At 56.2% G+C, this 21,731-nt stretch overlaps 1 protein-coding gene across 3 annotated transcripts; it reads left to right on the top strand.

Annotated features, from left to right (window-relative positions):
• The first annotated feature begins 455 nt into the window (after positions 1–455).
• On the top strand, positions 456–21,474 carry PICK1 (protein interacting with PRKCA 1). Of its 3 annotated transcripts, none has more exons than XM_045466067.1 (13): positions 456–710; positions 968–1,065; positions 1,766–1,877; positions 11,444–11,572; positions 13,084–13,150; positions 14,282–14,371; positions 16,285–16,338; positions 16,841–16,903; positions 17,668–17,801; positions 18,174–18,266; positions 19,129–19,179; positions 20,037–20,181; positions 20,646–21,474. In XM_045466067.1, exons 2-13 carry the CDS (start codon positions 1,025–1,027, stop codon positions 20,918–20,920), a joined length of 1,254 nt encoding a protein of 417 aa, XP_045322023.1. In that variant the 5' UTR covers positions 456–710; positions 968–1,024; the 3' UTR covers positions 20,921–21,474. The 3 variants fall into 3 exon arrangements, with proteins under 3 accessions (XP_045322023.1, XP_045322024.1, XP_045322022.1); XM_045466068.1 differs by having other exon boundaries at positions 456–657; XM_045466066.1 differs by having other exon boundaries at positions 552–808.
• Positions 21,475–21,731: the final 257 nt, after the last annotated feature.

Below are 21,731 nucleotides of genomic sequence, written 5' to 3' on the forward strand. Positions count from 1 at the left end.
TGTAGTCAATAACTGAGCCACTGAATACAAGTGTGCAAGCCTTAAAAGGGCGCTGAACCCGGTGGCAGGAATCTCAGGGTCAAGATCTAGATCTTATAACACCTGGGGGTGGCTCCGGACCAAAAATCCCTTGCCTTCTCTGGCATTGAGTTTCCTGGTCGCAGAACTGGGATTAGGCTCCAGGGGTCCTAAAAGCTCGGAGACTGTCATTCTAGCACAGGAGAAACAAACAGCACCCTAAGACGGGGTGCTGAAAATCTGAGAGGGTTTGTATTCCACTGAACTTCGCCGGAAGCCTCCGCGCCCAAGGATGCTTCCGTTGCCAGGCAACCGCCCGGCCGGCGTGGTCCCCCGCGTCCCGCTGAGGAAGCCGGGAAGAACCCTACCCTTATCAAGATGGCGGCGGCCACAGGGCGGGGGGGCGGGGTTGGGCGCTGTCGGCCCGTCCAGACCTTTCCTCTGTTTCCGCTGTTTCATGCTAAGGGCGAGCTTCCGCCAATACTTGTTCTCTTTTCTGGTTCTCGGAGCCCAGGGAGCCCGGGAGGAAGGCTTGTCTGCAGGGAGCGGGGCAGATACCCGGGTGGTGGAGAAGGCGGGACTTCCGCGTCTCGCCGGAAGTGACGCAACAGTCGCGGCCGCAGACAGGTGGAACGGCAGGTGGGTTCAGGTGCCAGCCTGGCCTGGACCCGGCGGAGGGACTGACGCTTCCGGTGAGCGACCGCGGTAGTTCCCAAGGGCCTGGAGACCCGTGGGGCGGCCTCTGGGGTCTGAGTCCACCGCCCTGGCCTGGAGTTCCCCCCTGTACCTAGTAAGAACCCTTTACCTTCCCGCCCCCAAGCCCCGGGGACTCCCCCCACCGGCCAGAGGGAAGGGGGAGGGTCCGGCTCTCCCGGATCGCCGCGGTGGAGGTTGACATCTGGGCACTGCGGGTCCCTAAACCCTACGCTCTTTTCTCTCCCTGATCCAGTTCCCCATTCCTCTGCCGAGCTGGGCAGTTAGCCAGCCCCCCTCAACTCTCGGAACCATGTTTGCAGACTTGGATTATGACATCGAGGAGGACAAACTGTGAGTATTTTGTTCCCTTCAAGTCCCAGGGATGCACGAGCCCCAAGGGCCTCCAGATCCCCAGACTTCCCAGGTCCAGAGACCCTTGCCTCTCAGCCCGGGGTGGGGGTGGGGGTGGGGGGATTGGGTCTTGTCCTGTAGCAGAAATGGACCCTGCCCTATCAGGAGCTCACCCTCTGTAGGGGGCTGTGGACACATTAGCAGATGATATTCCAGGGCCACATGGGCACTAATGGAGAATGGCCTGGCGACAAGGAGAGATCAGATGGGCCAGGGCTTTTGCTGGGATGTTCAGGGAAGACTTCGAAAAGAGGTGGCCACTGAGCCAGGTTTTGAAGGTGAACAGGAATCTCGTAAACGTAACTTGCTCCCCGGCACAGATGATGAGTGGGACAGATTTTTAAAAATTGTTCGCCTCCTTACCAAAATGTATTCCCCATCACTCCGCTGCCCGTGTCCTTAGTGCTTCGTACGGTGTTCGACGTCAATAGGTTGTGAGCCAACGTTTGCTGAACGAGGAAGTGAGCGAAGGCAAATATTTTTCCACAAAACATAAATAAGCCCAACCTTGTAGTGAAAGCTGAGAGGTAATTGAGCAGAGTGATCGAGAGATGGGTGACGGGTAGTTTAACAGGAGCCTTCCCTGTGCCCTCGGTCATCCTTCCTCCTGGGGAAGCAGTCTCATGTCTTTTCTTTCTAGCGGAATCCCTACTGTGCCTGGGAAGGTGACCCTCCAGAAGGATGCTCAGAACCTGATCGGGATCAGCATAGGAGGAGGGGCCCAGTACTGTCCCTGCCTCTACATCGTCCAGGTACTGGCTGCCTTGGAGGTGGGGGTGAGGTCCTGGAAGGGGCGAGCCACCTCCCTACTGGGGCATGACCAGGGCAGGTTCATCCTCCACTCTGCAGAGCTGTTGGCTCCCCATCGCTGAGGTCTGGCCTCAAGAGAGGCCTTCCTGACCCCTCCCCCTCCAGCCGGCGTGCCCTGGTTTTCTTGTCATTTCAGCGTGTTCTTTTCCTTCTCAGCACTTGTCACCGTCTCTAATCACGGGTTTGCCCGCTAGTCGTTCTCTATCTAGCCGCTTCCCAGACTCCGCGCGGTGAGGACGGGAGCCGAGTTTGCTTTGTTACCGCAGTCAGCACCCAGTGGCGTTCCTGGTGCGGGGTCGACCTTCGGTAAAAATGCCTCTCATGAATCCACGGAACCGAGTCCGCCCCGAGTCCTGGTGCAAGTCGAGTGTAGGGGGGGGGGGGTGTGCAAGTCCGTGAAGTAATAACGGTCTGAGTTCAAGTGTCACCTTCCCTGCTTAGCAGCCAGTTACTTAAGCTCTCTGCGCCTCAGTTTCCTCACCTGGAAGGTGATGGTGTAAAATGTGAAGGTCACGGTGGCGGTTAAACAGAATGCCCCAAACAGTGCCTGGCATCCAGTAAACACTCATGAAGTAGTAGCTGTTACTATGTTTATGGCGGCCGTTCGTCCTCCCAGACGATCTCCCGGAGGTGCTGAACAGTTTCGTGGTTCTTGTCAAAGAGACTGCCCTGGTGATACTCTGTCAGCCGTGACTCAGGAGTGGGGACAGTTTTCTTTACCCCGTGGCTGGTCAGGAGTGACTGGTTTTTCGGTAGCCTCGGAAGGAAACTTGCCACCTCAGATGTAAACTTGACCTGGCTTCTACCCTGATCTAACTTTCTCAGCTAGGTAGTCATTGATGGCAGATGGGAGACTAGTCTCCCAGGATCTTGCAAGAGTGGCTTCTGGGCCTTGGCGACCGAGATTCCCGGGATCTGGCCTGGCCTGCTCAGGCTCAGGGTGCTGCCTTCACGAGCAGTTTGGTCTCCTGTGACCCAGGAGGTGTTAGGGAGGCCTGGCCCAGGCCTGGCCTCCTTGCTATGTGCCTTTTGGGCCCCTGCCCCCTCCCCCTCCTCACCTGTTTGGAGTCAGGTTTGCTTAAAAGAAACTGGGTTTATATACTCATAGAATTTGGTTTTTTAAAAATCGAATTGTGTTGGGTGCCTGCGTGGCTCAGTCGTTGAGCATCTGACTTCGGCTCAGGTCATGATCTCACGGTTTGTGAGTTCGAGTCCTACATCGGGTGAACGTGAGCCCCCACTGCAGGTAAAAAAAAAAAAAAAAAAAACCAACAAAAACGAAAACAAAAACGCAAACCCCACTTTGGGTGAGACCTGCTTCTCTGTCTGTCTGTCTGTCTCTCTCTCTCTGCCCCTTGCTCACTTGTGCCCCCGCCCCCCACTCTCAACAGAAATTGAATTGTATTTTTATCAAAGCTTATCCGATTTGCTCTGGACAAGTCAAGAGCACCGGAAGGCCTGTGTCAAATAACAGCCCACCTGTTCCACCCCTTCTTACCACCCTTCCCCGCCCCCATCCGCCCTTCCCCCACCCCATCCGGCAGCAGCACCGCTTTTCCTCCCTTGTAGCTGTTTCTTCCGGTGCGTTTCCATTTTTCTCACTTAGATGCTTATCTTGTTACTTCTTGGTCTGTCACTTGTAAATATCTGTCAACTTTTCCCAGTCCGGTGGATGGGAACGTTAGCTGTCTTCCAGAACCCCTCTGCTTTCTCTCACCCCAGCCCCCCAGCATAGTGATTTTGCAGTTTCTGCGAACCCACTGTCACCACCGTCAGCGCGGCGGGCCTGGCTCCAGGGTGGGCGCTAGGGATCGGGACGTGAAGAAAATAAAGAGCCCGTCCTCCCTAGCTCATGTTGTAGGAGGACAGTAATGCGCTGTTCTGCATACTGAGCTTAGGGATCCTCTTGTGCTTTTTAAAAAAATTATTCAAGGGGCGTCTGGATGGCTCAGTCAGTTCAGTGGCCAATTCTGGATTTCGGCTCAGGTCATGATCTCACGGTTCACGAGTTCAAGCCCTACACTGGGCTCTGCCCAGACGCAGACGCACAAATTAGCGTCTGTGCTGGTTATTTTATTTTATTTTTTACAGTTTGTTTATTTATTTTGAGAAAGAGCAAGCATTCGTGGGGTGGGGGGGGCAGAGAGACGGGGAGAGAGGGAATCCCGAACAGGCCCTGTGGTGTCAGTGCAGAGCCCGACGCGGGGCTGGATCTCACGAACCACGAGATCGTGACCTGAGCTGAAATCAGGAGCCTGACGCTTAACCAGCTGAGCTACCCAGGCACCCCGCGTGCCGGTGATTTTCGATTGGTTGGTCATCTGGTTATTGTAGAGGTTGTTTTTTTCTGGATATTTTATATAAAAAGAATCTGCACATGTCACCTTTCGTATCTTGCTTCTTTCACGTAGCATAATGTTTTTGAATTTCAGTCAAGCTGTGGCATATTTCAGTAATTCATTCTTTTCACGGCTAATCTTCCATTTTGTGGATACCCCACAATTTGTTTACCCGTTTGGTGGACATTTGGGTTGTCTGCACCTTCCGGCTGTTACAAAGGACACCACCGCAAACATGCACGCGCAGTTTCTGTGGGGACACGCGCTTTCCTTTTTAGGGGGTGCGTACCTGGGAGTGGCAGCGGCATTTCTGGGCCCCCCGGTGCCTCTGTGTTTAACTTTTTGAGGAACCTCTGTCTCCATTCTTAACTCAGTTTTCTTTTTTGAAGTCGTTTCTTGGGGGGCACCTGGGTGGCTCGGTCGGTTCAGCGCCCAACTCTTGATTTCAGCTCAGGTTGGGATCTCATGGTTTGTGAGTTCGAGCCCTCGTGCTGACAGCTCAGAGCCAGCTTGGGATTCTCTCTCTCCCTCTCCCTCCGCCCCTCCCCCGCTCATGCTCTCTCCGTCTCAAAATAAATAAACTTAAAAAAAAAATTAAAAAATGAAGTCATTTCCTGGGTTTTCTCCCTTCACACTCTCCTCACACATTCAGGGCCCTTTCCTCAGGCGGACTTTGCCCATCGTCTTTCTGTTCCCCCCACCTGTGCTGCAGCCGGTCCTCGCTTACCCTCCCCTTCCCTCCCCTGTGTTGGACTCCCCCGCCTCCAGGAGCCCCCCTTCTTTTCTAAAGTCTTTATTTTATTTTATGTGTTTATTTTGAAGTTCATTTATTTAAGCAGTCTCTACACCCGGCATGGGGCCAAACGCACAACCGCGAGATCGAGAGTTGTTTGCTCCTCCGACAGAGCCAGCCAGGCGCCCCTAAAGTGTTTATTTTAATTTTTTTTAATGTTTATTTATTTTTGAGACAGAGAGAGACAGAGCATGAACGGGGGAGGGTCAGAGAGAGAGGGAGACACAGAATCGGAAGCAGGCTCCAGGCTCCGGGCTGTCAGCACAGAGCCTGATGTGGGGCTCGAACTCACAGACCGTGAGATCATGACCTGAGCCGAAGTCGGCCGCTCAACCGACTGAGCCACCCAGGCGCCCCCTAAAGTGTTTATTTTAATTGCAGTTAGTTAACATGCGGTGTAATGCTAGTTGTAGGCGTACAATGTAGTGACACGGCACCTCCACGTCTCACCCAGTGCTCAAAACGGCAAGTGCCCTCCCTCGTCCCCATGTCTGTTTGACCCATCTGCCCCACCAGTGACCATCAGTGTGTTCTCTGTAGTTAAGAGTCTGTTTCTTTCTCTTTTCTTTTCTTTTTTTTTTTTTTTTTTGGCTCGGTCGGTTGAACATCTCTCTCTTTTTTTTTTTTTATAATTTTTAAAAAAATTTACATCCAAATGAATTTACATCCAAAGATGTTAGCGGCTATATATTAGTTAGCATATGGCAACAATGGATTCAGGAGTAGATTCCTTAGTGCCCCTTCCCCATGTAGCCCATCCCCCCCTCCCACAGCCCCTCCCGCAACCCTCAGTCTGTTCTCCATATTTAAGAGTCTCTTCTGTGTTGTCCCCCTCCCTGTTTTTCCATTATTTTTGCCTCCCTTCCCTTATGTGCATCTGTTTTGTCTCTTAAAGTTCTCATATGAGTGAAGTCATAGGGTTTTTGTCTTTCTCTGACTAATTTCGCTTAGCATAATACCATCCGCTTCCAGCCACGTAGTTGCGAATGGCAAGATTTCATTCTTTTTGATTGCCCAGTAATACCCCATCGTCTAGATATACCACATCTTTATCCATTCGTCCGTCGATGGACTTTTGGGCTCTTTCCATACTGTGGCTATTGTTGATAGGGCTGCCGTAGACATGGGGGTGCATGTGTCCCTTCGAAACAGCACCCCTGTATCCCGTGGATAAATGCCTAGTAGTGCGATTGCTGGGTCGTAGGGTAGTTCTATTTTTAATTTTTTGAGGAACCTCCATACTGTTTTCCAGAGGGGCTGCACCAGTTTGCATTCCCACCAACAATGCAAAAGAGATCCTCTTTCTCCGCATCCTCGCCAACGTCTGTTGTTGCCTGAGTTGTTGATGTTAGCCGTTCTGACGGGTGTGAGGTGGTATCCATTGTTTTGATTTGTGTTTCCCTGATGATGAGTGATGTGGAGCATTTTTTCATGTGCCGGTTGGCCATCTGGATGCCTTCTTTGGAGAAGTGTCTATTCATGTCTTTTGCCCATTTCTTCACTGGATTATTTGGGTTTTGGGTGTTGAGTTTGATAAGTTCTTCATAGATTTTGGATACTAACCCTTTATCTGATATGTCATTTGCAAGTATCTACTCCCGTTCTGTCGGTTGCCTTTTAGTTTTGCTGATCGTTTCCTTCGCTGTGCAGAAGGTTTTTATTTTGATGAGGTCCCAGTAGTTCATTTTGGCTTTTGTTTCCCTTGCCTCCGGAGACGTGTTGAGTAAGAAGTTGTCCGGCCAAGGTCAAAGAGGTTTTTGCCTGCTTTCTCCTTGAGGATTTTGATGGTTTCCTGTCTTACATTTAGGTCTTTCATCCATTTTGAGTTCATTTTTGTGGATGGTGTAAGAAAGTGGTCCAGGTTCATTCTTCTGCATGTCGCTGTCCAGTTTTCCCAGCACCACTTGCTGAAGAGACTGTCTTTATTCCATTGGATATTCTTTCCTGCTTTGTCAAAGATTAGTTGGCCGCACGTTTGTGGGTCCATTTCTGGGTTCTCTGTTCTGTTCCATCGATCTGAGTGTCTGTTCTTGTGTCAGGACCATACTGTCTTGATGATTACAGCTTTGTAGTATAGCTTGAAGTCCGGGATTGTGATGCCTCCTGCTTTGGTTTTCTTTTTCGAGATTGCTTTGGCTATTCGGGGTCTTTTCTGGTGCCATACAAATTTTAGGATTGTTTGTTCTGGCTCTGTGAAGAATGCTGGTGTTATTTTGATAGGGATTGCATTGAACACGTAGATTGCTTTGGGTAGTATCGACATTCTAACAATATTTGTTCTTCCTATCTGGGAGCATGGAATCTTTTTCCATTTTTTTGTGTCTTCAATTTCTTTCATAAGCTTTCTATAGTTTTCAGTGGATAGATTTTTCACCTCTTTGGTTAGATTTATTCCTAGGTATTTTATGGGTTTTGGTGCAACTGTAAATGGGATCGATTCCTTGATTTCTCTTTCTGTTGCTTCATTATTGGGGTATAGGAATGCAACCGATTTCTGTGCATTGATTTTATATCCTGCAACTTTGCTGAATTCATGAATCAGTTCTAGCAGTTTTTTGGCAGAATCTTTTGGGTTTTCAATATAGAGTATCATGTCGCTGCAAAGAGTGAAAGTTTGACCTCCTCCTGGCCGATTTGGATGCCTTTTATTTCTTTGTGTTTTCTGATTACAGAAGCTAAGATTTCCAGGACTATGTTGAATAACAGTGGCAAGAGTGGACATCCCTGTCTTATTCCTGACCTTAGGAGGAAGCTCTCAGTTTTTCCCCTTTGAGGATGATATTAGCGTTGGGTCGTTCATATATGGCTTTTATGATCTCGAGGTATGATCCTTCTGTCCCTACTTTCTTGAGGGTTTTTATCAAGAAAGGATGCTGTATTTTGTCAAATGCTTTCTCTGCATCTACTGAGAGGATCATACGGTTCTTGTCCTTTCTTTTATTGATATGATGAATCACGTTAATTGTTTTGTGGATATTGAACCAGCCCTGCATCCCAGGTTTAAATCCCACTTGGTCGTGGTGAATAATTTTTTTAATGTATTGTTGGATCCGGTTGGCTAATAATCTTGTTGAGGATTTTTGCTTCCGTGTTCATCAGAGAAATTGGTCTGTAGTTCTCCTTTTTAGTGGGGTAAGAGTCTTTTTCTTGTTTTGTCTCTCTCTTTTTTCCCATTTGTACTTTTGTTTTTTTTCTTAAATTCCACATACGAGTGAAATCATACGATATTTGTCTTTCTCTGACTTATTTCGCTCAGCATCATACTCTCTAGATCCATCTATGTCTTTGCAAATGGCAAGATTTCCTTCTTTTTTATGGCTTTGCATATTGTGTCTCTATATACCACATCTTCTTTATCCATTTATTGGCCGATGGACAGTTGGGCTGCTTCCATATCTTGGCTACTGTAAATAATGTTGCTATAAACATAGGGGTGCACGTATCCCTGTGAATTAGTGTTTTTGTGGGGTGAGTGGGTAACTCAGTCAGTTCAGCGTTCAACTCTTGATATCAGCTCAGCTTGTGATCTCGCGTTTCGTGAGATCGAGCCCCACATTGGGCTCTCTGCTGTGCGTGGAGCCTGCTTGGGATTCTCTCTCCTCTCTCTGCCTCTCTTCCCCGTTCACACTCTCTCTCTGTCTCTCTCAAAAAAATAAATAAACATGAAAAAGAAAAGAGTTAGTGTTTTTGTTTTCTTTGCGTAAATACTCAGTAGCGCGATTGCTGGATCATCAGATGGTTCTATTTTTAACTTTTTGAGGAACCTCCACACTGTTTTGCAGAGCAGCTGCGCCAGTTTGCATCCCCACCAACGGTGCCAGAGGGTTCCTTTTTCTCCACGTCCTTGCCAACACCTGTTGTTTCTCGTGTTGTTGATTTTAGCCATTCTGACAGGCGTGAGGTGGTATCTCATTGTGCTTTGGATTTGAATTTCTCTGACGGTGAGTGATGTTGAGCATCTTTTCATGTGCCTGGTGGTCATCTGGATGTCTTCTTTGGAGAAATGTCTGTTCGTGTCTTTTGCCAATTTGGTAATTGGGTTATTTGATTCTGGGGTATTGAGTTTTGTAAGTTCCTTATATATTTTGGATACTAGCCCTTTATCAGATCGGTCACTTGCAAATATCTTCTCCCATTCCGTCGGTTGCCTTTTAGTTTTGTTGATTTTTTTCCTTTGCTGCCCAGGACAGGAGCCGCCTTCCTCGGCTTACTTCCTGATCGTGCTGGAACACATCCTCCTGTAGCTTTCTGAGAAAGGCTGCCGGGGAGGTGAATATTTTGAGAGCTTGTGTCTCTGAAAATGCCATTATCCTGTCTTTGTTGTGATTTTCATTTTCTTTCCATCTGACGCTTGGCCAGATCAAATTCAAGAATGGACAAGTTTGAGGGGCGCTTGAGTGGCTCAGTCGGTTAAGCGACTGACTTCGGCTCAGGTCATGATCTCGCGGTTTGTGAGTTCGAGCCCCGTGTCCGGCTCTATGCTGACAGCTCAGAGCCTGGAGCCTGCTTCATATTCTGTGTCTCCCCCTGTCTCTGCCCCTCCCCTGCTCACGCTCTGTCTCTCTCTGTCTCTCGATAACAAATGTTAAAAAAAAAAAAAAGAATGACAAGTTTGAAAATAATTTTTCACTTAGAGATTCGATGGCATTTTATTATCTTTAGACACAAGCACTGTTGTTATGTCTGATGCTTTTCTTTTTTTTTAATTTTTTTTAACGTTTATTTATTTTTGAGACAGAGAGAGACAGAGCATGAACGGGGGAGGGGCAGAGAGAGAGGGAGACACAGAATCAGAAGCAGGCTCCAGGCTCTGAGCCATCAGCCCAGAGCCCGACGCGGGGCTCGAACTCACGGACCGCGAGATCGTGACCTGAGCTGAAGTCGGACGCCCAACCAACTGAGCCACCCAGGCGCCCCTGTCTGATGCTTTTCTTATCTGTGACTCTTTATCTGTAATGCGTTCTGTCCTTGAAATGTCAAGACTCTTGGGAACTTCCTCTTGTCCTTGGCAACTTGAAGGGCCATGACGATGGCTGTCGGCACAGGCCTTTTTCTGTCTGTTGTGCCGGAGCCTCAGAGGGTGTGTTCCTCAGGGAGCCTCGTGTCTTTCTCTGCCCTGGGAGTCTTGAGCATTAGCTCTTTGATGAGATCCCGCCCTCTGGTTTCTGTTCCCTCTAGTGGGACTCCTCTTGGTTGGTGTTGGGCCTCCTGAATGGACCTTCTTATATTTTTCTTTCTCTTTTCTTCTGGCTGCCCAGTTTGTCAGTTTCCTCGGCTTGGCTTCCGTAGCTTCTTTGACATTGTACATTTCAGTTAGATTTTGCATTGCTAAGACATCTTTCCTATTTCCGAGTCGATCCTTTTACGTCTTCCTGGTTTCCTTTTTCTAATCACCCTGAAGATGTTAATTATGGCTTTCCTTTTGGTTTTCTGTTACCTCTGCTTTGTCGCTGCTTCCTATGGCTCCTTTTCTTCTGTTTAAGTATTTTTCATGTGGGGCACCTTTCTCAAGTGCCCGTCCTTACATTAGGAGTGAACTACCATGAAGATCCGTGTCGGGTGGGCTTCCCGTGGGGCGGTCGGGCATCAGGCAAGCTGTGGGGGGATCTCCCGGTGTCTACATCGACGGGCCGTTCAGGGCAGGGGCCTCCAGTCTCCCTCGGGGAAGGGCAGTAAGCCTGGCTGCTGGCATTCTGGGGCCCCAGTGGGGCTAGAGGGCTTTGGGACTCGCTAAACCTGAATCTGTCTAGACTCGTGCCTCACTCCCACCCCCCTCGGTCCCTGGGCCTGAGTCGGGAGCTTCTCTGGGGAAGCCCATCTCCATCTTGCCCAGAGAAGGGGGAGTGGGCGGCCGTGTGGACAGGGAGGGAGCCCAGAGTTGAGTCCGTTCCCTACTTTCTACACCTTGCCTTCTACCCACCTGTGGCTGTTTCCAGAGGTCCGCTTCCCGACCCTCTGGCAATTTCCGGCAAAGATTAGATCTCTCTTACTAAAGCCCCTCTGCGGGCCCTTGGCTTCCCACTGTCCAGCTTCCAAGGACGGGTGGATCCTCTCGCTGGTGCGGTCTCCCTTATCAGTTTTTAAAAAATAATCCCCGGGGCGCCTGGGTGGCTCCGTCGGTTAAGCGTCCGATTTCGGCTCAGGTCATGATCTTGCGGTCCATGAGTTCGAGCCCCGCGTCGGGCTCTGTGCTGACAGCTCAGAGCCCGGAGCCCGTTTCCGATTCTGTGTTTCCCTCTCTCTGCCCTTCCCCCGTTCACGCTCTGTCTCTTTCTCTGTCTCAAAAATAAATAAACGCTAAAAAAAATTGAAAAAGAAATAATCCCTGTGTTCTTAGCGTGACGCTCTGCCCACCTCCCCCACCCTGCCCCCACAGGTGTTTGACAACACCCCGGCAGCCCTGGACGGCACTGTGGCGGCTGGCGACGAGATCACCGGCGTCAACGGCAGGTCAATCAAAGGCAAAACGAAGGTGGAGGTGGCGAAGATGATTCAGGAGGTGAAGGTAAGCCTGCCGCGGGGGTGGGCACACAGGCACCCTTCTGGGACGCCCAGCCCCGGCGGGCCTGCAAGGAGACGGGCCCTCTCTCGGCTACCTCCTTGGTGCGCCGGGGTCTGGGCCACACTCCAGCCTCCCTCGGTGGCCCCCGCGTGTGGTCAGTAAATACCACTCCTACTCGAGGACTGGCGCTGCCTTGGTGGGAGAGTGGGCACCTTTCGGTCCCCTGCCCTTCAGCTCCCAGGGGAGCTGTCGGACTTGAACCGGGGCCTCAGGGCAAGCCAGCGTGTCCCCCCTCAGGGCTGGAGCTGGAGCTGGAAGTCCAAGGTGATCCCGCCGGGGTCAGTAGACCCTCGATAAATGTCAGTTGGGCCATGCTGGGCCTGGGAGGGGAAGGAGGAAAGAGAAGCTCCCCCCTCCCATCCCTGTAGGGACTTTCAGTCCCCTGGGTCCTCCTGGGCTCACAGACTCCCTCCCCTCCCCCCCCCCCCCCCCCCCCGTCCTCTGAGCCCCCCATGGTGCCCACGAGGATGAGAGCTGTTGTGTGTGCACAGCCTTGACATCAACACAAGGATCTCCCGGCTCCCGTGTTTGGGTGCGGGCAGGGACTACCGTCCCCATTTCACTGGTGCCCAGAGAGAGGAAGGGATTGGCTTTGGTCACACGGCGGGACCAGAGCCCAGGTCTGCCTCCCGCTGCTCCAGCCGCTGTCGGTCCTGGGGCCCCGGCATGCTCTGCTGCAGCCCGAGAGAGAGCCTCGTGCATCTGCGCGACTCTGACGGCGTCAGGCCAGTTTGGTTCCCCTTCAGGACTCATTTTTGAAATTCTGTTTTGCATTTGAACGGATCCTGCCCCAAGTTCAAGGGTCTTAGGATTGCGTGGATGAGAGTGCCCGTGGTGGCCTCACGTGGTTAGGGAAGGCTTCTCAGGAGAAGCCGGGCACTTCTCTTCCAGATGTAGAATGCGACGTGTGTCGGCCTCCCTGCTGCCTCGGTCCCTGGGAGGTTGGGGCCGCCCTGCACCTGCTCCTTGGAGCCCCAACACCGGGCACAGAGAAAGTATGCAGACATACTAGCTGAGTGAATGGAGGGACCCCCTCAGGATGGGGTGGCTTCGAGCGCAGAAGACACTCCACGTGGGGCAAATGGCGTAGCGAAGGCTTGGAGCATGGCGTGCGTCGGGGAGGCGGGGCACCTGATCCAGTTGGAGCACGGGACATCAGGGACTGCCACGCCGTGAGCTCTGTGGCAGCAGGGACTGTGTCTGCCCTTGTCCCCGCTGGTTCCCCGGGGCCTGGCACATAGCAGGACAAGGAGGGACTGGAAACAAACCGGTTAAGGCAGGGCCGAGTCACAGCCCTTGGCCTGGCATGGCAGAATCCATAGTTGGTCTGGGTCCTTCCCAGGGCTCAGGATTTCTCTCGTGACTGCAGATTTGGGGGCGGACAGGCCTTCCCCAGGGAAGGGGCCTGGGACCCAGGAGACTCCATCTGAACTCTGCCTATCCTGCTTTTCCAGGGGGAGGTGACTATTCACTACAACAAGCTGCAGGCGGACCCCAAGCAGGGCATGTCCCTGGACATTGGTAAGCTGGGCCAGAGCAGGGACCCCACAGGCACCTGGCCCCTCCTCTGCCTCTTTATGACAGTGTGTCAGGAGCTATGTGGCTTTTGACCAAGCCGGTGCAGAGGGCCTGGGAGGACCCACGATGCTCTCCTGCCTGCCATTGGCTCCCAAGAATCAGTCCTTGATTTCGCTCTGCCCCGTGTTTCAGCCCTCTCCCCTGGCCACCTCCTCTGGGACCTTGCTGCCGTAGGGTGGCCCCTTAGAGGCCAGCCCCTCACCCTTCCAAAAGGGAGGGCGGCTCACAATGAGGCATGGTGCCCCATGACCACCCGCACGCCCCTGCTCGGCCCTGGCCTCCTCTTCCGCCTCCCTACTCCCAGGAGGGCTCGAGGTCTGAACTGGACCTCAGGCCTCGGGCCTTGGGTCGCAGGCCAGCCCTTCCTCCCACGGCATTCCCTGGGACAGGTTGCCTCCTGCAAGGGGGGCTGGGTTTGGCTCTGTAGCAACTTCAAAACTCCAGGCTGGACAGCAGCTTCGAAGTCCTCTGGACCAGCCGCCTCATCCCGCATCAAGGCCTGAGGCCCAGAGAGGGCTCTGCGTCCCCTGGGTGAATGCACACGCAGATCTCTGGGCTCTGGAGCCCGGCACACTTTTCCTCCACCCTAGGGCCGTAGCCACCTCCTGTTGTTTTTAAAGGAAAGAGGCTAAGAGCAGGTCAGGTCTGTCCTGAAGGTTCTCCCTAGAAAAGCCCTGTGGTGCCATCCCGGTCCCCTTCCAGGGACTAAGTATACGAACACATATACGATACTTGAGTCTGGGGTCTGAGGCCACTCGTGGTTGAGGGCACCTCCGCTCCCAGATGTGGAAGGGACAAGAGGCTCTCCCTGGTTTGCCTCTTGGCATTACATGCATTTACCTCCTTCCAGCTCCCGACACTGCCCTCATGTGGAGTGAATAGGGCAGGGGGCCCAGCACGCCCTCCTGGGGCTCTCCCCACTCCACGTTCACCCCTGCGCTAAACATCAGCGCGGCCCCTCAGCCCCTGCCGTCGCTTGCAGTGAGAGATGAGCTGGGGCAGGGATGGCCTGGGGGCCCTGCTGTAGATTACCTGTCACTGAGTCCACTGAGACCCTTTCTCGCCTGGTCCCAGTGTTGAAGAAAGTAAAGCATCGGCTGGTAGAGAACATGAGTTCGGGGACTGCGGACGCCCTGGGCCTGAGCCGGGCCATCCTGTGCAATGGTGAGTCCTGTCCTCCCGCCCAGCTGCCCCGGGGACGAGGTCTCAGGCCCAGGCTTCCGGAGAGAGGGGCGCCTTGGCTGCCCACGTTGCTGATGTGGGTCCTGCTGCCTGTGGGGCTGACGGTCACCATCCACTTGCCCATGGGCCTCTCTGCCTCCCCAAGAGCGCCCGCAGCCGTCCGCCCAGGCGGCCATGGCCCCCACGCCCCATGGGCATGGGTGGGGATCCCGGGCCCGGGTCACAGATGAGAGCAACACACAGTACGGAGGTGCTTCCTTCCAGCAGCCCGAGCTGGCGCCTTCGCCACTGCCCCCGGCTGCTGTCACAGCGTTGGCCGCAGCCACCGCGTGCCCTCTTCTCCAGTGTGGCCCCGGCTCCCTGCTCCTGTACCGCCCACCTCGCGCCTACCTTTCTCCAGAAGGTGGCGCTGCTGCCCTCGTCTTGGTGGTTTCTGCCCGGGACTGGAGGTGGGGGCGGGGAGCCACGGACACGCACGTTCACACCCACGCATGTGTGTGGCCAGCAAAACACTTGGTCCTGCTCCGACCGTCCCCAGCCCGGATTTATAAATAGCAGTTCTGCCGTATATATATGTGGGGGCGGATATAAATGCCTATATATATATGGTAGGCTCAGCTGGGCCTCATTGGCTGGGACGTGGGGGTGGGGTCTGAGCCCGTTCCAAACGGCTACAAAAGTGGAAGCTGCTATTTTCAGCTTCTTGGTGTCTATAAATCCCGGTTACTGTAGTTACCATGCGTTGAGACGAAATTAGAGCTGGTTGTTGTGTTTTTCCCCCCAAACCTTGCAATTTCCCCAGCCTTAAATAGGGTTTCTAAAATTGAAGCTGTCATGATGTCCCATGACCCAGCTAAAAACAACAGCGCAGCCCTTACGTGGCTCCTTTCCTGCCAGGCTGGCCAGGTGCCAGGGCTCCGGGGAGCCAGTGCCTGGGGGCCGGCCGGTGGCCAAGCTCCTGAATGCCCCCAACCAGATGCCCTCCTCCCCCAGAGCCCACTCTCCTCCCCGCCCCCTGACACGCAGCCACTGTCTCTGCCCGGACTCTGCTTCTGGTCCCCTCCTGTCACTCAACAGCCCTCAAGGTTACTCTGGTCATTTGTTGCCCACCGCCCCCCCCCCCCCCGCCCCCTCTGCTGGACCGTGAGCCTCGAGGGCATGACTTGGAGCTCATGACTCCGGCACATGGAAGGTGCTTGAGAAACACAGCCGTTAAGTGGGTGGAGATGTCCACCCAGGTCCGGTGCCGGTCTGCCTCCAGGCCCCTCCCAAATTGGCCTTCCTGCCCCACATGGTTCTCCCTTCTGAGCCCGAACCTTCTGAGCCGTCGTGATGGCGATGGCGATGGCTTCTGCGGGAGGGGCTGCGCCGTGCCTGCGTGAGAGTTGTCAAAACAGCTCCTCTCTGGCTCTTGCCTTCCTCCTTGGCTGTCGGCAGGGTTTGTGTTAGACGTACGGGAGCCTTGACTGCTCGAGAGGGCCCGCCTTTGGCTGGCAGTGGGGAGCCACCCACGGGTTGGGCCTCGGGGAGGGCCCAGCCGGTTTTCGCTGGTGACTCGCGCTGGTGCCTCCGTGGCCATCGCCTTTCTGGCCCTCTGATGTGCCCGCCCTGCGTGGGGCGTCGGGGGACAGCTCATCTCAAGAGCCGCCCCGGGGGCGGCCCTGCCTGTCCTCTGCTCACCCGTGGTTTGGGTGGCCTGGGTCGCTACGAAACACGTCGGGGACCGGCTGAGATGCCAGACCCCCCGCCCCTGGGACCCCGGCCCGTGCCAGTCCTGCTTCTCCTCTGGGCGCTGCCTCTCCCCTCCCCAGCCTGGCTCAGGCCGCCCCTGGCTCTCTCCTCGCCCCACGCTCGCCGAGACTCACTGGCCTCACCTTCTCCTCTGACCCCCGCAGACGGGCTTGTCAAGAGGCTGGAGGAGCTGGAGCGGACCGCCGAGCTGTATAAAGGTGAGCGGGCGCACTCTGGCCGCCGGCCGTGTGCCCGGAGGGAGGTGTGCCCGGCCGGGCGGTAAGTGCCCAGCATAGCTCCGCCCTGGGGTAGAGCTTTAGGGTCCTGCGGCCGTTAGGAACTCTTCAGAAAAAGAAGCCTCTCATCACTTCCTTTTTCTGACTACGGAAGTAACACGCATCCACAAAAAGTCGAGCGGTGGCACGCGTAGACAAGGCGAGAGTCTCTCAGAGCCCCGCCGTCTCCCGGAGATGAAGCCCATAGAAGGCCTCGTTCACCTTCTGCCCCCGCCAAGTCCTGGCTCCCCTGTCTGACGGCGGCTCCTCTCGGGTGGCGCTGGGGGCTAAGCCTTCGACCCCAGGCCCTAGTGTGACTGTGGGAAAAGCCAGCGAGCTCAGGAACAGTGAGGGCCTGGGGGTGGGGGTTGGAGGCCGTGTCCCGGGGGGGCCTTGTGGTCTCACCACGTGCCCCCGTTCCCCTCTGGTTGGGTTTCTCCCGCAGGAATGACAGAACACGCCAAGAATCTCCTGCGGGCCTTTTATGAGCTGTCACAGACCCACCGGGGTAAGGCACCCCCAAACCTGCCAAGTGGCCCCGGGAAGACCCTCACTCCCTCGTCAGCTCAGTCCTTCCCCGTACGGTGAGGGTGTGGCTGATCCCCTCCCCGGGACCTTCCTCATGCCCCCACTCGGGTGGACCCCACAGCACCTGACCTCGGGCCCTTTCCGGGCCGGGCCTTGCCTAGATGCTGGGATATAGCAGTAACGGAGGCCAGTCGGGAACGTGTGGACCAGCCGGTCTTCTGTGGGGGCCCAGGCTCTCGTCTGGGCCCTGCCCAGTCTTACCTGTACTGCCTTACTGCGTACGGGGCCTTTTTTACTTGTGGTCTCATTTCCTACAAGGCTGTTAGCTGGGCAGGGCAGGGCAGCTGCAGTTAAGCCCCGTTTCCAGTTGGGAAAATGAAGCCCAGACAGAGGAAATAGTCACGCAGCTCCTTAGGGCAGAGCTGGCCTTAGGACCCAGGCATCCAGACTCCCAGACCGGTTCTCCGCTGTCAGGCAACGCTGGCTTCTCCAACCTTGACCGAGCCTTCTTCCCTCGTGCGCTGGTCACTCTGGGGAACGAGGGTACAGCCCCGGGTCCCTTAGGGGGTACGGACCCAACTCGCTTCCGGCGTAGAGCCACCTACCTGGGTTTGTAGACTTCATGCGGACCTTGGCCTTCAGCCTGCCGGGCCCCCCTGCCCTGCTTCTTCTCCCCACCAAATCCCGGGCTCCTCCACGAAGGGGTCAAGTAGGGGCAGCCTTCAGGGCAGACTTGTCCTGCAGCCTTTGGGGACGTGTTCTCTGTGATTGGGGTGCGGGAGCCCCAGCCAGCTGCGAGCGAGGCTTTTGTGAAGTTTGCCGACGCCCACCGCAGCATCGAGAAGTTCGGCATCCGGCTGCTGAAAACCATCAAGCCGGTAGGTCACGTCGAGCACGCGTGTGTCAGCCTGTGAGGGTAGAGAGGGGGCAGCGCGGCACGCAGAAAGGGTCCCGTACTGGAGTTGGAACCCTGGGGTGCGGGTCTGGCTTGGTCGCCGACGTGGCTGACTGGGGGTAAGTCACTCTGTCTCCCCGGCCTCACTCGGCATTGACATACTCACTCGTTAAGTCTGCCCTTGGCCTGGCCTGGCCTCTCGCCCTTCAGCGGACAGAGCCGTCTGGGAGCGCCCTTTGGCTCTGACGCCTGAGTCCACTAGAAGGATTGACGGATCGGTGTCATGCTTTGTCAGCTGGCCAGCCTGCCCCCTGCCCCTGGGGGACTGAGCATCCGCCCCCTCCATCCCCTCCAGATGCTGACAGACCTGAACACCTATCTCAACAAAGCCATCCCAGACACTCGCCTCACCATCAAGAAGTACCTGGACGTCAAGTTTGAGTATCTGGTGAGTGGAGTCTCCAGTCTCTGGGGAGGGAAGGGTCTGGCACCACGGGGAGAGAGCCCCCCCGGAGGTTTGCCCCTTAGTGGGCCACAGGGTGGCAAGCCGGATGGGGCCAGCCTCGGTCGTGTCTGATTGAGGGTGTGGGACCAGGGACCTGGGAGGTACTGGAATTGGGCAGCAGCAGCCTGGACACTGGCCCCAACTGCTGAGAGGAGACTCTGGGAGGCTGGGAGCCTGGGGTAGGCAGAGGGCTTATTCTGGACCACTCTGACCTCTTGGGATTTTGGGGTCACTTTTACCAGTGGGTCAGTGGTTATAAAGTAGGTGCCAAGGGACATTATTGAGTTTTATGTTTACATAATAATTCTCATGGTCAAAGGAGTTGAGGGAAAATGCTCCGTGAAGCAAGCCAAGGTTCCTTTGCTGCAGGACTTCTCAGAGCCTTTGACAAGCCTATGCGTAGCTTGAGTCTTCAAGGGCCTTCCCACGCTCTTTTGACCACGGAATCCCTTTTTTCCCAGAGCATCTTGAGTTTAGTAAATGCTGGGCTGTTTCCTCAGGCCCTTGCCAGCCTCCCGGATGCGTGCTCGCTCCGCGCGCTCCCGCGTGCACCTCGCCCCGGGCCTCCCCGAGCAAGGGCCGGTCCGAGTGAGGTGCCAGCCTGCCCCCGACATGTCTCAGCCTATCCTCGTTGAGGATGCGCAGGGCCCAGGAGGCCTGGCGTGGCTGCTCCTTGGCGGGGGGGGTGGGGGGGGGGTGGGGGGGGTGGCGGAGGGGTTCTGTGGCGTGGGAGGAAGTGGGGCACAGGGTGGGCAGCCCGAAGGTGCTGCCGCCCTGACATCGCTGCCTCGCCCGTCCCACACAGTCCTACTGCCTGAAGGTGAAGGAGATGGACGACGAGGAGTACAGCTGCATCGTGAGTCCTCAGGGGCTGTCGGGCGGCCCTGGTGTGGGAAAGGGGGCTGCACGCACCCCTGCTTGTCTCCCAGGCCCGAGAATGTCCTGGGTCTGCCAGGGGCACCGGTGGGGGGGGGGGGGTCAGGCCTACCTGGGAGAGGCTTGGGGTCTGGCCGGGCTTTTGTCTCTGGAGCTGTGGGGCTCTGCGCCCCAACCCTGGCCAGCTTGCCGTAGGACCCCCCCCCCCCCGAAACCAGCCCCTCTGGGCCCTGTGAGGCTCTTGCGGGGAAAACCTGACTTTCCTCCCTCCCAAGAGGCGTTTTTGATCTAAATTTTTCTTTTTTTTTTTTCTTTTTTTTTTTAACTTTTTTTATTTTTATTTTTATTTTTTGAGACAGGGAGAGACAGAGCATGAACAGGGGAGGGTCAGAGAGAGAGGGAGACACAGAATCTGAAACAGGCTCCAGGCCCTGAGCTGTCAGCACAGAGCCCAACGCGGGGCTTGAACTCACGGACCGCGAGATCCTGACCTGAGCCGAAGTCGGCTGCCTAACCGACTGAGCCACCCAGACGCCCCTAAATTTTTCATATTTTTGATGGCAGGATCCACCCTAGGACTAGATGTTCGTTATTTAATGTGGCGAGCGTTTGGTTTTTTGTCACCCCCCCCCCCCCCCCACCCGCCAAAGGTATGAGCAGGTGCTTCTAGCCATCCCTGGCGTCCTCAGCAGTGGTAGCTTTGACGAGTGCCCTGTGGTGCCGGGGAGTGAGCTGGCGGCTGGGCTCTGCAGCCTTCCTGCCCCCTGCCCCCATCTGTCCCAGAGCAGGCTCCGCCCGCCCCCTGCCAGGTCCCTGACGGTCACCTCCCCGCCCCAGGCCCTGGGGGAGCCCCTGTACCGCGTGAGCACTGGCAACTACGAGTATCGCCTGATCCTGCGCTGTCGCCAGGAGGCCCGTGCCCGCTTCTCCCAGATGCGCAAAGATGTGCTGGAGAAGGTGGAGTTGCTGGACCAGAAGCATGGTGAGGGGCGTAGGTGGGCGCTGGGGGCCTCGGGGGCATGCCCCGCCCCAGCCCTGTACCGCCCTCCGGGGTGGGGGCGGGGGGCGGGGGCTACCGGCTTCTCCCCATCTCAGAGCTGGGAAAACCGCGGCCTGGACAGGTAGGCACTTACGTGAGGTCCCACGGCCAGGCCATGGCGGAGCTTTGAGTCCGACCCCAGAGGGACAGTCCTGGCAGAAACGCAGCCCCCTTCCTGGGGTCTGGCCCGAGTGGGGCTGGTCCACGCCCTGTGGGCGCAGTGGGGTGCGGGCCCGGCTCCCCGTTTCCCTGACGCGGGAGCTGGGAGACCCGGCCTTGCCCGCTCCCAGGGCGCGAGGCCTCCGCGAGGCGCGGACGGGAAGCCCGGGGGGAGGGGCAGGGGGGTGCCCGGGCAGGCTTGGAGGGGCTTCTCCACCGGCGCCCGTCCGCTTGCCCTCCCTCCCCAGTCCAGGACATCGTGTTCCAGCTGCAGCGCTTCGTATCCACCATGTCCCAGTACTACAACGACTGCTACGCGGTGCTGCGCGACGCCGACGTCTTCCCCATCGAGGTGGACCTGGCCCACACCACGCTGGCCTACGGCCTCAGCCAGGATGAGTTCACCGACGGGGAGGACGAGGAGGACGAAGACGACGAGGACACGGCAGCTGGGGAGCCGTCCAGGGATGCGCGAGGGGCCGCCGGGCCCCTGGACCAGGGCGGGAGCTGGTGTGGCTCCTGAGTTGCCCCCGTGGGGTGCAGAGCTGGGGGGGGCAGGGTGAGCGGGAGGACAGCGCCAGGAAGCGGGGGCGGGGCCGCCGCACGACAGGGCGGAGCCTAAAGGCCCTGCTGGCTTGGGGCGCCTGCCTCCCTGCTCCTCTGTCCTAGCTCAGCGGGCCCGGCCCCCGTCCGGGAAAAGGCCCGGCCCCTGGACACCGGCCCCCTCTCCCCTCCCTCCCCAGCCAGATGGAGAGCTTGGCCTCTGGAACTGCCTTAGGAAGGAGAGAGGGGGCAGAAAGGAGGAGTGGTGGGAGGCGGCAGGAAGTCCAGGACCCGTCCCCCCTGGGCGGCGCCGCTGTCCCCACCTGGAGCCTGCCGGAGCTGGGGGGCCGTGGGTGGACGGCCGAGGTTGAGGCCAGCGTCTCACGTACACCCGCACCTCGCCCGGGGCGGCCCCACCGCAGCCCACACTCACACCTCGGCGGCCTTTATTTATTTCGTGCCCCCGGCTCAGCCGCTTCCCCGGGGAGGGGCTGGGCGCCGGGCCTGTATCGAATAAACACGAACCCAGACGGAGCTGGGCTCTTCGCAGTGGCCTCAGACCCCCCTCCCCTCGGCGCCCCGCCTGCTGCCTCCCCGGTCTCCGGGGAGGGTGGGCGACAAGATTTATGGACTTTCCCTTCGAATATGTCACTTACTCCTCGCACTAGCTCTGTGACTGGCACTACCGTCCCCGTTGACAGACTGGAAACCGAGGCTAGAGACGTGTCTTGCTCAGGGCCACCCAGCGTACAGGGACAGGGTGGGCTTTGGACTTCAATCTGTCGGGTCCC

This window comes from Leopardus geoffroyi, chromosome B4, assembly GCF_018350155.1.
Source record: "Leopardus geoffroyi isolate Oge1 chromosome B4, O.geoffroyi_Oge1_pat1.0, whole genome shotgun sequence".
Classification (NCBI taxonomy): Eukaryota; Metazoa; Chordata; class Mammalia; order Carnivora; family Felidae; genus Leopardus; species Leopardus geoffroyi.

Bases quoted from the DNA above. Each gene is read 5' to 3' on its own strand.
- PICK1 (XM_045466067.1), top strand. From the start codon at position 1,025: ATGTTTGCAGACTTGGATTATGACATCGAGGAGGACAAACT. The intron at 13,151-14,281 runs GTAAGCTGGGCC...GCCTGGTCCCAG, and splicing joins GGGCATGTCCCTGGACATTG to TGTTGAAGAAAGTAAAGCAT. The intron at 16,904-17,667 runs GTAAGGCACCCC...CTTGTCCTGCAG, and splicing joins GCTGTCACAGACCCACCGGG to CCTTTGGGGACGTGTTCTCT.